The 12692-nt window shown below is 38.9% G+C and overlaps 1 protein-coding gene across 7 annotated transcripts in view; it reads left to right on the top strand.

Moving 5' to 3' along the window:
• The window catches only part of SLC18A2 (solute carrier family 18 member A2), a 102503-nt gene that overhangs the window by 70320 nt on the left and 19491 nt on the right, over positions 1-12692 (top strand). For all 7 annotated transcript variants that reach the window (XM_061635877.1, XM_061635880.1, XM_061635878.1 and 4 more), the window contains exons 10-12: positions 6359-6454; positions 11389-11467; positions 11612-11663. In XM_061635877.1, the coding sequence (XP_061491861.1) occupies positions 6359-6454; positions 11389-11467; positions 11612-11663 (227 nt within the window). The remainder of the gene's footprint in view (positions 1-6358; positions 6455-11388; positions 11468-11611; positions 11664-12692) is intronic.

Below are 12692 nucleotides of genomic sequence, written 5' to 3'. Positions count from 1 at the left end.
AACAAAATCACTCTGTGCTTTATAGATTACAGCAGAGCCTTTGACTGTGTAGATGATGAAAAACTATGGAATGCTTTAAAAGAAATGGGGGTACCACAGCATCTGATCGTCCTGATGCACAACCTATACTCTAGACAAGAGTCTACTGTAAGGACAGAATATGGAGAAACCGATTGGTTCCCAATAGAAAAGGGTGTGAGATGGGTGTATTTTATCACTCTATTTGTTTAATCTGTATGCACAACATATCCTACAGAAAGTGGGATTGGACCAAGATGAAGGAGGTGTGAAAATTGGAGGGAGAAACATCAATAATTTAAGATATGCAGACGATACCATACTACTAGCAGAAACCAGTAATGATTTGAAACGAATGCTGATAAAAGTTAAAGAGGAAAGCACAAAAGCAGGATTACAGCTGAACGTCAAAAAGACTAAAGAAATGACAACAGAAGATTTATGTAACTTTAAAGTTGACAATGAGGACATTGAACTTGTCAAGGATTATCACTACCTCGGCACAGTCATTAACTAAACTGGAAACAATAGTGCAAAAATCAGAAGAAGGCTAGGACTGGGGAGGACAGCTATGAGAGAACTAGTAAAGTTCCTCAAATGCAAAGATGTATCACTGAACACCAAAGTCAGGATCATTCAGACCAGGGTATTCATGATCTCTATGTATGGATGTGAAAGTTGGACAGTGAAAAAAGTGGGTAAGAATAAAATCAGCTCATTTGAAATGTGGTGTTGGAGGAGAGCTTTGCGCTTACCATAGACTGCGAAAAAGACAAATAATTGGGTGTTAGAACAAATCAAACCAGAACTGTCACTAGAAGCTAAAATGATGAAACTGAGGCTATCATACTTTGGACACACAATGAGAAGACATGATTCACTAGAAAAGACCATAATGCTGGGAAATACAGAAGGAAGAAAAAAAAGAGGAAGGCCAAACAAAAGATGGATTGATTCCATAAAGGAAGCCACAGACCTAAACTTACAAGATCTGAACAGGGTGGTTCATGACAGATGCTCTTGGAGGTCACTGATTCATAGGGTCGCCATAAGTCATAATTGACATGAAGGCACATAACAACAGTAACAACTTTATTTGTAGAAATACATTGTAGATAGAAAGGCATACCTAGTTCTAACTAACTAGCTAAGTTGGAGGCGTAACGCCCAGGTGTGGGAGTTACCCTCATGGCTAGGAGAGAGAGCAGAGAGAGAGGGTATCTCCTCTCTCCCGGACAGTTGGAGAAGAAAGAAGTGGAAAGGGCAGACAGAGGAGGAGCAGGTAAGCTTCCCTAAAGACATAACAGTCCAGTAGCCGGAAGTAAGTCAGTCAGTCAGCATCACAGGTAAAGGTAAACAAGCCTATCTATCTGGAGGACCCTAACTCTATCTCCCTTCTGGAACATAGACAAAAGAACAAAACAGGAGTTGCTCTTACCCCACTTCCAACACTGATAAGATGGTATCTGCAGGAGGCCCTCACCTGCAGAGCACAATGATCGACTGGGTATATAAAGGGTAAGATGATCTTTCAGGCATCCTGGTCCCAAGCTGTATAGAGCTTTGAACACCAAAACCAGAATCTTGAACGTGGCCTGGTAGCTAATGGGCAGCCAGTGCAATTCTTTCAGCAGCGGGGTGACATGTTGGCAATATCCCATCCCAGTGAGCAGTCACACCACCACATTTTGCACCAACTGCAGCTTCTGGACCAACCTCAAGGGCAGACCCACATAGAGCACATTACAGTAATCCAGCCTGGAGGTTACCAGTGCATGGACAATAGTGGCCAGGATATTTCCCAGTCGAGAAATGGCTGCAGCTGCCTTAGCAGCTGAAGCTGGTAAAAGGCGCTCCTAGCCACTGAGGTCACCTGCGCTTCTAGTGACAAAGATGGGTCTAGAAGCACCCCCAAATGATGAAGCTGCTCTTTTAGAGGGAGTACAACCCCATCCAAAGCAAGCAACTCCTCATCATCACATATACATGATCCAGGTTGCAAAGGGTGCAGATGAATCTTTGCCAGTCTCATTTTGAGTGAGTTTTCTGGTTTTTAGAGTCTTACAGAGAAGAAAAGAACAAAATAAATGTTTGACTTTTGTTTGTTTGACTTTTTCCACAAATAAAAATTGAATGTTATAAGTCCATATATAAGTTCATGGCATATAATTTACTACTCTCCATTTTATATTGAACCCATAGAGCTTTGGCTCCGAGGCTGTATATTTGTCTCTCAAATTAGTTCTTAGATTATACCCTAGTACTGAGGTAGACATTGTCTGGCATCAGCTTGCAGAGTATTTATATTAAAAGATTATTCCTGTTGATTTGGCATTTCATCTATTATAAAAGCAAATATTCATTTAAAATTCAGTAAGAAAACATGCTAAACAGTAGCTAAATCTCTGTTTCTTTTCTTCTCTGCAATATGTCTGGGTTTTTTATTGATTAAAAATATGAGAATCTGAAAACCATTTGAACCCTAATATGGTGCAAGATTAACAGTAAACACAGGTGATTTATGATAATGGCTTGCTGCATTCAGCACAATGGTAAACTATTCTTTGCCAAGAACTCAGAAGTGAGTTCAGAATTAGTAGTGTGTGAAGCAAGGAAGGAGGGACTGTGCAAACAGAAGTCTGTGGCTATTCATATACATAGTACAAGCCCACAGTCTGGTATTTATTTATAAGTAATATATTTAAAATATATCTATATTTATATATTAAATAATGTATTTTATTTATTATTTGATTTATATCCCGCCCTTCCTCCCAGCAGGAGCCAGGGCAGCATTTAAAATATTTAAAATATTTATTATATGCTCTTCATTGGGATAGCAATCCCAGAGTAGATTGTATAAAAAAGTTAAAATACAACATATGTTTATTCCTGCTGTTTTTATAAAACATATTACATCACTCTCAACAACCAGAAAAACTAACATAATAAAAAGAAATGGGCATATGCACTAATATCTAGCAAATGCCTGAGCAAAGAGATGTATCTTCAGCTGGCATCTAATAAGAGTCAGTGCCAGACAAATCTCAGAGGGGAGGGAATTCCATAATTGTGGCACCACCACCAAGAAGGCTATCCTCCATGTTGCCGCATAGCATATCTTAGATGGCTGTGGCACTGCCAGGAGGGCTTTCCCCATAGATCTTAATACACAAGCAGATCTGTGTGGGAAGATGTACTCCAAGTAACTCCAATGTTCTTCAACTTTGGGCCAAGATATGTTGTTGGACTACAGCTCCCATCATCCCCCGCCAACTTAGGCAGTGGTCAGGGATGATGGGAGTTGTAGTGCAACAACATCTGGGGATCGGAGGTTGAAGAATACTTATATAGGGCTATATAAATCAGCATTAAATCTGGCTGCACTCCAAAGACCAATCCAAAGAAAATTCAATTAAACGCTCAAGTATGCTATTTTCTGCATTATAGCTGTGTCAGTTAATAGGATGCTAATATGGTCAATGGGCCCTGATAGAATATGTAACTGTTCCCACATCTGACTATAGTATTCTATACAAGCTGCAGATTTTAGATGATTTTTTTACTGTCTCTGGAACAGTTTCCTTTTTTGCTTGGTTTTCCCAGTATGAAGAGTGCACATAGAATAAGACTGACACTATTGTTTAAAAAGAAATTATTGATAAGGGTCTCTGTGCCTTTACTAGTTGCATGACAGGCAATAATTAAACAGGCCCACCTATCTCCCTGCAATTGCATATGGAAATCATAAAATGTAGTCCTGTACTCAGCTGGGTTGGACTCCTGGTGAAACTGTGATGCTCTGTGCTGATGTTTATATCTGCTTATACTCCTCCCCACTCTAAAGTTTATTAAAATTGAAAGTCTTTTTCTGTGACTTAAGACAAATTAGACTTGGATTTTGGATTTTAAAAATAAAGAGGTCTTTGAGTTTTAAATGGCTGCAGAGCAATTTTGATTGTCATGGAAAGCGTGTAAACACGTTCTAAAAGTGTTGGATAAAGTGGTGTTGGATAAATTGGAGTGGCAATTTATAGATTCAGGACTTCTTTACATAAGACAAACATCTTACATTTCCAGGTAGTAAAAACTAGAACTTTCAAACATTATCTCTTATCTTTGCTTAATTTAGGACAGCATTCTTCTATAACTGTCACATTTGGATGTATCATTAACTTAATCTATGTGATTTGTTTTAACCATAATGTGCATGAACTGTGGGTTGGAGCACAGTGCTGAATGGTTGGCTTCACATTGTGTCCAAACCATGGTCTGAATCTAAGGTTTGATCTTGGCTTCCCCATTGTGGATTGTTTGGGAGAAACAGACCATGAGTGGTGGTTCTGATGTAATACTAAGCCAGTTGTTTTCTCGCTGACTAAGGAAGGAACAAAGAGGGATCACTTGAGCAGCATGCCACTTGTGCACATTATGGTTAAAACAATAATGTGTAAACACAGCCAATTTTTTTTTTAAGTATTGGTTCTTTTCTTGCAAAAGGTTCAAGTATTCAGTTGTTTTGAAAGGCAATTTGTACTTGGTGCTCATAGTCATATGAGTTCTTCAGGTACAGATTATAGTGGAAAGATTACATTAGGCATAACGTTTTATCTTTCTTTGTAAGAACAGTGCTGAATTCCAGCTTCTTGCACTCAGGATCACAGCACTGGTGAAACCACAAGAGTGTTTTAGTGTGTACATACAGAGTCTAATACATCTTGGCATATTTGAACAAAGAATGACAGCAGTGGTTGATGAACTGTGTTATACGAGAGACTCTTCCCAGGAGAAATCCTTTTCTGTGACTTAAGTTAGATGTGGATTTTAAAAACAAAGAGATCTTTGAGATTTAAATGGCTACAGTGTGTTTTTGATTGTCATGGAGAGTGTAAACGCGTTTTAAAAGTACATTCAGCACTGAGTGTGGTGTTGGACAAATTGGAGTGGCAGTTTATAGATTTGGGGCTTCTTCACATAAGGCAAACATCTTACATTTCCAGATAGAAAAAAAATTGCATGTACACATAGTATATGCTTGATGAGTCCACATCTGCCTGTTTTGCCACAAGTACAATCCTGATTCGCATGCCAAAACAAACACAGGTACATTTGTTGCATTTGACATAGTACATCAAAAATACCAAACAGTCCCCACTTGAAAGACAAATGTGTGTTTACCAGTCCTGTTTAGCCCGCATCCCTTACATGGATATCACAGAATATTTTGAATATATGAGGTGTACCCAAGACTTTGGGCCATTGTCATATTAAATTATTGATTAGGTGGGACCAGGCATCCTGTTAAATCAGTGGTGACCATTTTGCCACAAGGTAAAAAGCAGTGGAGAGTGAGGTAGCCCTCATGGGAGCATCATATATATCATCCTTTTGGGGTCAAGGATTGTAAAGTACCACACACTGGACATGAATGGGATCTTGGACCAAAAGGGGAAGGAATGTATGAACTTTGCCAGCTTTTCATGATGGAAAAAACACACAACTTAAGGTGAATGGGGATGTGCACTTACAAAACTGACAATACAGTTGTATACATGTTTATGTGGAAGTATGTCCTCCTGTCTTGAATGAGGCTTACTCCCTGGTAAGTATGTTTATGATTGCATCCTGAATCTGCTTATTTTGGCAGGCATTTAAAACATAATATGCCATATGGTGAATGCCATCCGGTGAATGCCATCCATACACATCAGCAGATTTACCAAAGTGCACATTTGAATCCACTCATAGTTTTCAATAGCTATATCTCTCGTATGGCAACAATTCAATCTTGTTTCAAGTGATCAACAAGAGTTCAGTTCTCACAGGAACAAAGTCTTCAGTTTCCTTCTTGTACTCCTCTTTGAATGCTTGAGAAATGGTGTTTTTAAAAAGTATGTGTCCATCAAAATTAAGTTTAATTCTGAAAGAACAAGATCCAAAACAAAAAACATAAATGTAGCCGTTCTGTTACAAACCGGAATGTGCAAGTAGATGCCACAGGGTCACGGCAAATCTCCTGCTGATTTGTGTATTGATCCTACTAGGATTCACTTTCTAAATGTAATCACATGCTGAAATCTTATGTGTTTGTGCTTTGAAACACAATGAAAATAGGGAAACCCTTTATTGTTTACATTTTTGGACAACTGGAACATATATGAATTTACAGGATTAAATTACTTTCCTCCCACACTAGCAATTTAGAAGTAATCAGTGTTGTATTATTTGACAAGCAAGTCTTCAAAAACCATTTTATTTTTTGTCAATGTTGCCCTTTCAAGCGGTTGATTAGAATTTAAGTGAAATAATTCCAGCAATCTGTTTTCCATCTCTTTTCAAGGATCAATATGTTTTTCAAATATGGCAATTGCTATGCTGGAACCAGCATTGCCCATCTGGATGATGGAGACAATGTGTTCAAGAAAATGGCAACTTGGTAAAGTGTTTTCTTTCATTTATTGTTTTAATGATCCTGAGAATGTTTGTGATTGTCATCTCAGAACATGCAAGTGATAAATGGTAACATTTAAAAAAATCTGTCTCTAGTTAATTGAGTGACTATAGAATGCTAGTATAGTATTATACAGTACTATTGTTTATTTCATTTGTTAGTTGCATAATACCAAACGGACTCTAGGCGACTAAGAACAGATAGGTGACTTACAACAGTATATACTGCACATAATCAAGAGTCACTTTCATTCAACCTATTTATTGATCATTTATCCTGATTTTGTGTGGAGGTATATGATGTCTATTGAGCATTCATTCTGATTTGTTTGTGGAAAGGTTATATGATGTCATATCAAGCATTTTTATCCTACACTTTCCAGTGCATTTCCCCGTCACTTACCATAAAAAAATTGGAAGTGGGTTTGTCGCAAAACACTGCCAAATCCACTTTAAGTGTGCAATGTGGATTTGTCAATATACAATTGAATCCCACCCATAAAATACCAGCAGTCAGGAAGCGGCCAAGGACAGTGTACAGATTGCTTCAAGATACATTTGTATAGTGCCTGGGCTCAACAAGGGGTGGCTTAACATGAGATAGCAGAGTTCCATCAGCAACTGACAAGAATTGCCTAAATCAGCCTTGCAAAATCAATTTTAGGACATTCTTGCCAACCCCTTTTAATTCACTTGGACTGCTTCTTTTTCTCCTTTCCCTCTTTTTCACAAATACACAAATGACACAAATAATTTTGTGTATGGTTTTATAAATGATAACACAAATAAGATGGAGTTCAGAAGCATGGGAAGAACGTTTATATCTACAGCAGCCATTTTCTGCTCTCAGATGGTGATAATCAGATATGTTCACTTCAATCCAGTGGTTCCCATAAGGGCTGGCACCAGAGGATGGCCAGGTTGGGCCCTGGCTGAGGGCCACTGCAGCTCAGAGGGGCCCCTTAGGGTGAGAGGACAGTGCTCCTGTTCCGCAATCCATGGCAGATTGGGTCCTGACCCTGCTGCAGATTGTGCAGAGGGAGCTCCCAGGCACCCCCTCAATAAAGACAGTAAGCCTGCACGCATGCCCCACCTATCTCTCCTGTCTTTGAGAATGCCACATGCGCTGTGTGCGCATGCCTGCCATCAACCAAGATGGTGGGGGGGCTTCCATAAGGGGCTGATGCCCTGCCACCATATTGGTTTATGGCAGGCATGCATGCTAAGCATGCATGTCATTCACATGAGATGATGTGAGACAAGGTAGGTGGGACATGCAGTCAGGTGCTATGGGTCCGGGGTAGGCTGGTGCCCAAGGGCCCAGTCATGCCTGGCACTACCCTGGCTACTATGTGGATGTAGAAGGCTTCCATATACACACAACTGCTCCGTCCTCCTTGATATTTGGCGGTAGTCTTTGTGTGCAATCCCTGTCTGGTGACATGGAACTGGTCCTTCAGAGAATGCAATTATTTTGTGTTCTTACATAGTAAGACATTTTTTTCTCCATTACAAAAGAAGAATTCCAATTCCAACTGGAAATCAATAAGAGGTTATGAAATTATTAAATTTACCCTTTGTAAAAAAGTTTTTTACAAACCCTCAACCACTACACATAGTTTTCAATTAGAATGAAGGATGTACATATAGGTATAATTCTGTATAATCTATATACATCTGCATAATTCACTTTTCACTTTAGTTTTTGAGCCTGTTTTACAAATGTATGTGAAGGAACAAGCAAGTATTTATATATAATTTATTTATTTGCAGGGGCAGTTACTTCACATAATTTTTCTCATTTATCTTTCTTCTTAGTTAACATATTTTTTAGAAATTGTCTTTTGATATTTGGTACTTATGCCAAACACTAGATGTATACGCATACACATAATTAGAACTACTGAAAAAGACTTGAAAATCCAAACATGTTTATACTTAGTACAGTTATACTTAGTACAGTTTTTATATGTTGATTATTTATTGATTTAAGGTGTTTTTTAAGTTTATCTATCATGTATTAATTATATACAAACTGTGTTGGATCCATTTAGTGTATGAGTTTGGGCCTCGCCCCAGGGACAAGTTCATTGCTTCCCCTCCGTCTGGGGATCAAATGAAACACCAGAATCTTATCACGCCAATAAAATACCTCCAGATGATCTGGGCCATAGAACCAGTACCAAAATCAGACATCCATTCAGGGGTCTACTCCATAATTTTCTTGGTGCCCAAGGAAAGTGGGGACATACGAACAATACTTGGATTTGAAATGCCTTAATAAGTGCATGAAACATCTCAACATGGAAATGCTCAGATCCATAACAAAGTCCATCTCAAAGAGGGAATTCTTGGCCTCTTGTTGATCTGTTGGAAGCATTCTTTCACATTCTGATCAGAATGTGACCTTTCATGCTCTGATCAGAGAGGCATGGTGGAAGTACTTCTCCTTCTGCTATGACAGCAAACATGTCCAAACAGTGTATTGCTATTTGATCTTACATCAGCACCATGAGTCTTCATGAAGGTCCAAGTAGCCCTGGTGGCCTACCTCAGGACACAGGGAATATACCTACATTCCTATTTATTTAAGTATTTATTCAAAAACAAACTCAAAAGGAAACTAGATTGGTAGTTGGAACTGTCAAGGCTGGAAATCAGAATGTTCCCAGCAGAACCTGACTGGACCAACATAGCAACAGTGTAATGGCTAAGATGCACATCCCTTCAGGAGTCTGAATGGATACTTAAATCTCAGGTGTTCCAGTAGTTGATAAACAGCTCTGGGCAACTGGAGATGCAACTGTTCACCATAATGGAAAACACACAGGGTATAAGCTTCCTTTCATAATATCCAAGCCCAGGGGCTGCATGAACAAATGTGCTGGAAGAAATCTAGCTAAACATACTCTTTTATGTGTTTTTCCATTCCTACTGCTACCCATAGCCATTCAGAAGATCAAAAAGACTTCATCAGAAGTTATCCTCATTGCACCACATTGACACATCAGCATGATAGTTCAGGGTCCCTGCCATCTTCATAACTGGAGCCTGCTCCAGGGCTCTCTGTGATATCCTCATTTGCACCCAGGTAACAGCCTGGAGGCTGAGAAGCAGTGGCTGATAAAACTGGGTTAGCACTAAGAAGTTCTGAAAATGTTGTTTTCTTCAAAACACAGCATTATTAAAAGGGTTTACACAAAAACATGGAAAACCTTTTAGTGTAGTGCAAGGTCAGTGGGGCACACCTGAATACAATGGATTCATGGAAGTTCTCTGCTTCCTACAACTGGGATTGGACAAGGGCTTAGTACTAGCACCATCAAAAGCCACAGATCTGAGAGCATCTTAGGTTCTGCAGGAAAGACAACCATTTATTTCACCTCCATATCAAGAAATTTTGAAAAGGAGTGGCATTACTTACCCCCCTCCGCAGTGGTTTACAGTTTTCTGACAGCCCTGATGAGGATGGACAGTCCAGAGAGATATGTCATTTCAACGAACTAGAATGCCCTTCAAGAGACTCAGAGAACAGAAATTCAAGAAAATTTAGGTTTCTATATTGATATCTATGGCAGCTCTCAGTCCCATCCCTGGGGATATTTAAAAATAATTTCTCATGTGAACCAGGAAGTGACCTATCCAGACAATGGTTTCCTACACTTTTTATATCTGTGTGTCTTCATTCCTTTTTTTCCAGCAAATCCTTTCCATTCTACTTGTTTTTCTATTTTCCTCCCACCCACCATTTTATGTCAGCATTCTGTGTGCTGGGTATGTTTAGTCCTCTTCATTGCACTGGTTTTGGCCCCTCTCTTTTGGAGTTTGTTCAAAAGATCTTTTGTATTTCTATACATGTGTTAGAACAAATTAAACCAGAACTATCATTAGAAGCTAAAATGATGAAACAGGTTATCATACTTTGGACACATAATGAAAAGACATGATTCACTAGAATTCACTAAAAACAGAAGGAAGTAGAAAAAGAGGAAGGCTAAACAATAGATGGATTGATTCCATAAAGGAAGACCTGAACTTACAAGATCTGAACAGGGTGGTTCATGACAGATGCTGTTGGAGGTCGCTGATTCATAGGGTTGCCATAAGTCGTAGTCAACTTGAAGGCACATAACAACAACAAAATCGGGGTCTCTGTGAGTGGTGATGTTTCATTCTTGCACATGAGTGGGATGGTTTTGGCTACATATATGAACAGCTGAAGTCTTTCGAGATTATTAGTATATGTGGTATTTTACTTTTATCATAGTTCAAGTTCAGTGCTATGAAAAAACAAATATACTTGATTATTATTGCATGTGTATCCCATCTTTCCTCCAAGAAGCTCAGGAAGGAGTGGGGCTGAGTTTAGGATCTGATGGATTCCAAGCTGGCCTCACTGCCATCACACAATGACATCAGGCCTCACTGTTGTCCCAGCTCCAGGCTGGCACAACAGTTTTCATGCCTCCCTACCGGCTGGTATGAGCAGCACGACTGTGGACACTGTCTGTCTCTGCTGTTCCATTAAGTTCCATCACTGCCCAGCCAAAGTTTCAATTGCAGCCTTAGTCAGCACTCTTCATCTTAATTCATCTCCTTCTAACAAAGTTTATTGTGTTTAATTTGGAATATATTCTTCTTTTGTTTTATACACATACACACTACTTACACATGGACACAAAGACACTTGTATCTGACAGCAAGTATTATTTTTAAAGCATAATAATAGTTTAAATTTGATGGATAATCTTGCTAGATCCAACAAAAGGCTTGAAACAAACCGGATATTAGATTTTTTGGTTCAGGCTGTAGACCTTCATTAGATGTGTTGTAATCAAAACTGCTGTGTCTGAATTTATTACTTTTTCCAATGCTTCACTGAAACTAGTGTTGATAAGATATCTAATTCATATTTTTCAGGCATTGCTTTCATTCCTGCCAGTGTCTCTTATCTGATTGGAACTAATATTTTTGGGGTCCTTGCACACAAAATGGGACGGTATGGTGAATTTAAACATTATCTAATTCCTTAACAGAATTATAAATGTTTTCTATTTTTTCAGTGTTCATTCAGATAATTACTTGATGAAAAACATTAGCTCCTACATTTCTTGATGTCTAAAATATGTTTCTTCTTTCATAGGTGGCTTTGTGCTTTAATTGGGATGGTAATTGTGGGAATAAGCATTTTGTGTGTGAGTAAAAGTTGATATTTCTGTTCTTTGAAGAGCAAATTCTGTTCTAAACTTTGTTCAGACTTGAATTTTTGAATCTAACCCTTGAAAGGTGCTGTAGCATTATCACTCTTGATTTTTATGGATGATAGTATGGATAAGAAACTGCAGGAAGCTTATACTACATTTCTATTATTATCTGTGCTGCCTTTATTATCATATTATTGTTGCATACAGTATCCTCATCCACAGCAGCACCCAAGTAACAGCACCATCATTATGACCTTTTAACTTCCTTTGCCTTGAATCTAAATTGTTTCTTTACCTTGTAAGGTGTAGGGCTTCAATTCAATTATAAAAGGTTGTTATTAGATTTTTCTTAAGTGACACTAGGAAACAATTATATACTTCTTGGGAGGGCAGCTGACCCTGTGGATCTCTGTGGGTGGAGGGGTGTGCCATCAAAGGCTTTTCTGGTATGGCAGAAAAAAAAGCTCTGCCAGTGATGGGGCCAGGAACAGGACACATTGGGGGCATGTCAGTTGAGGCCATGGATCCATAGGATCCTATTCCCCCTTGTTCCCCCAATATTCCCTTTTAACAAGGCTCTAAAACTATGCCAGCCTTTCCTTAGAGGGAATCATACACTTAGCCAGCAGGGGTTTGGATGTAGTGAAAGCTCTGACACAGAGCTCTCCCCTGCCCCCCAGTAGGTGGGATTGTTCTGTTAGGCTTTGTAAATTCTGTTGAATGAAGTGGGATTTCCATATAAACACGCAAAGGATTAGGCTACCAGAAGTACATTTGAGCAGTTCTTTTTTGTGTGTGTGTCGCACTAACATGGGAGATAATTCAACACACACAAAAATCAGAATTGAGATGAGGCACATTTGATGGGAATGAAATACTTTACTATTTTTGTGTCAGTGAAATGTTAACACAGTTAGGGTCTCCACAATATTTGAAGACTTCTTAAGAGTAAACTATGCAAAGAGTTTTCTTGAGGTTAAACAAGACAGAGATTGTAAATGTCATTGTTCACTAAAAGCA

This window comes from Rhineura floridana, chromosome 7 (assembly GCF_030035675.1).
Source record: "Rhineura floridana isolate rRhiFlo1 chromosome 7, rRhiFlo1.hap2, whole genome shotgun sequence".
NCBI classification, from domain to species: Eukaryota; Metazoa; Chordata; class Lepidosauria; order Squamata; family Rhineuridae; genus Rhineura; species Rhineura floridana.
Note: the sequence above shows the minus strand (reverse complement) of the source record. Positions and strands in the feature narration are given on the sequence as shown.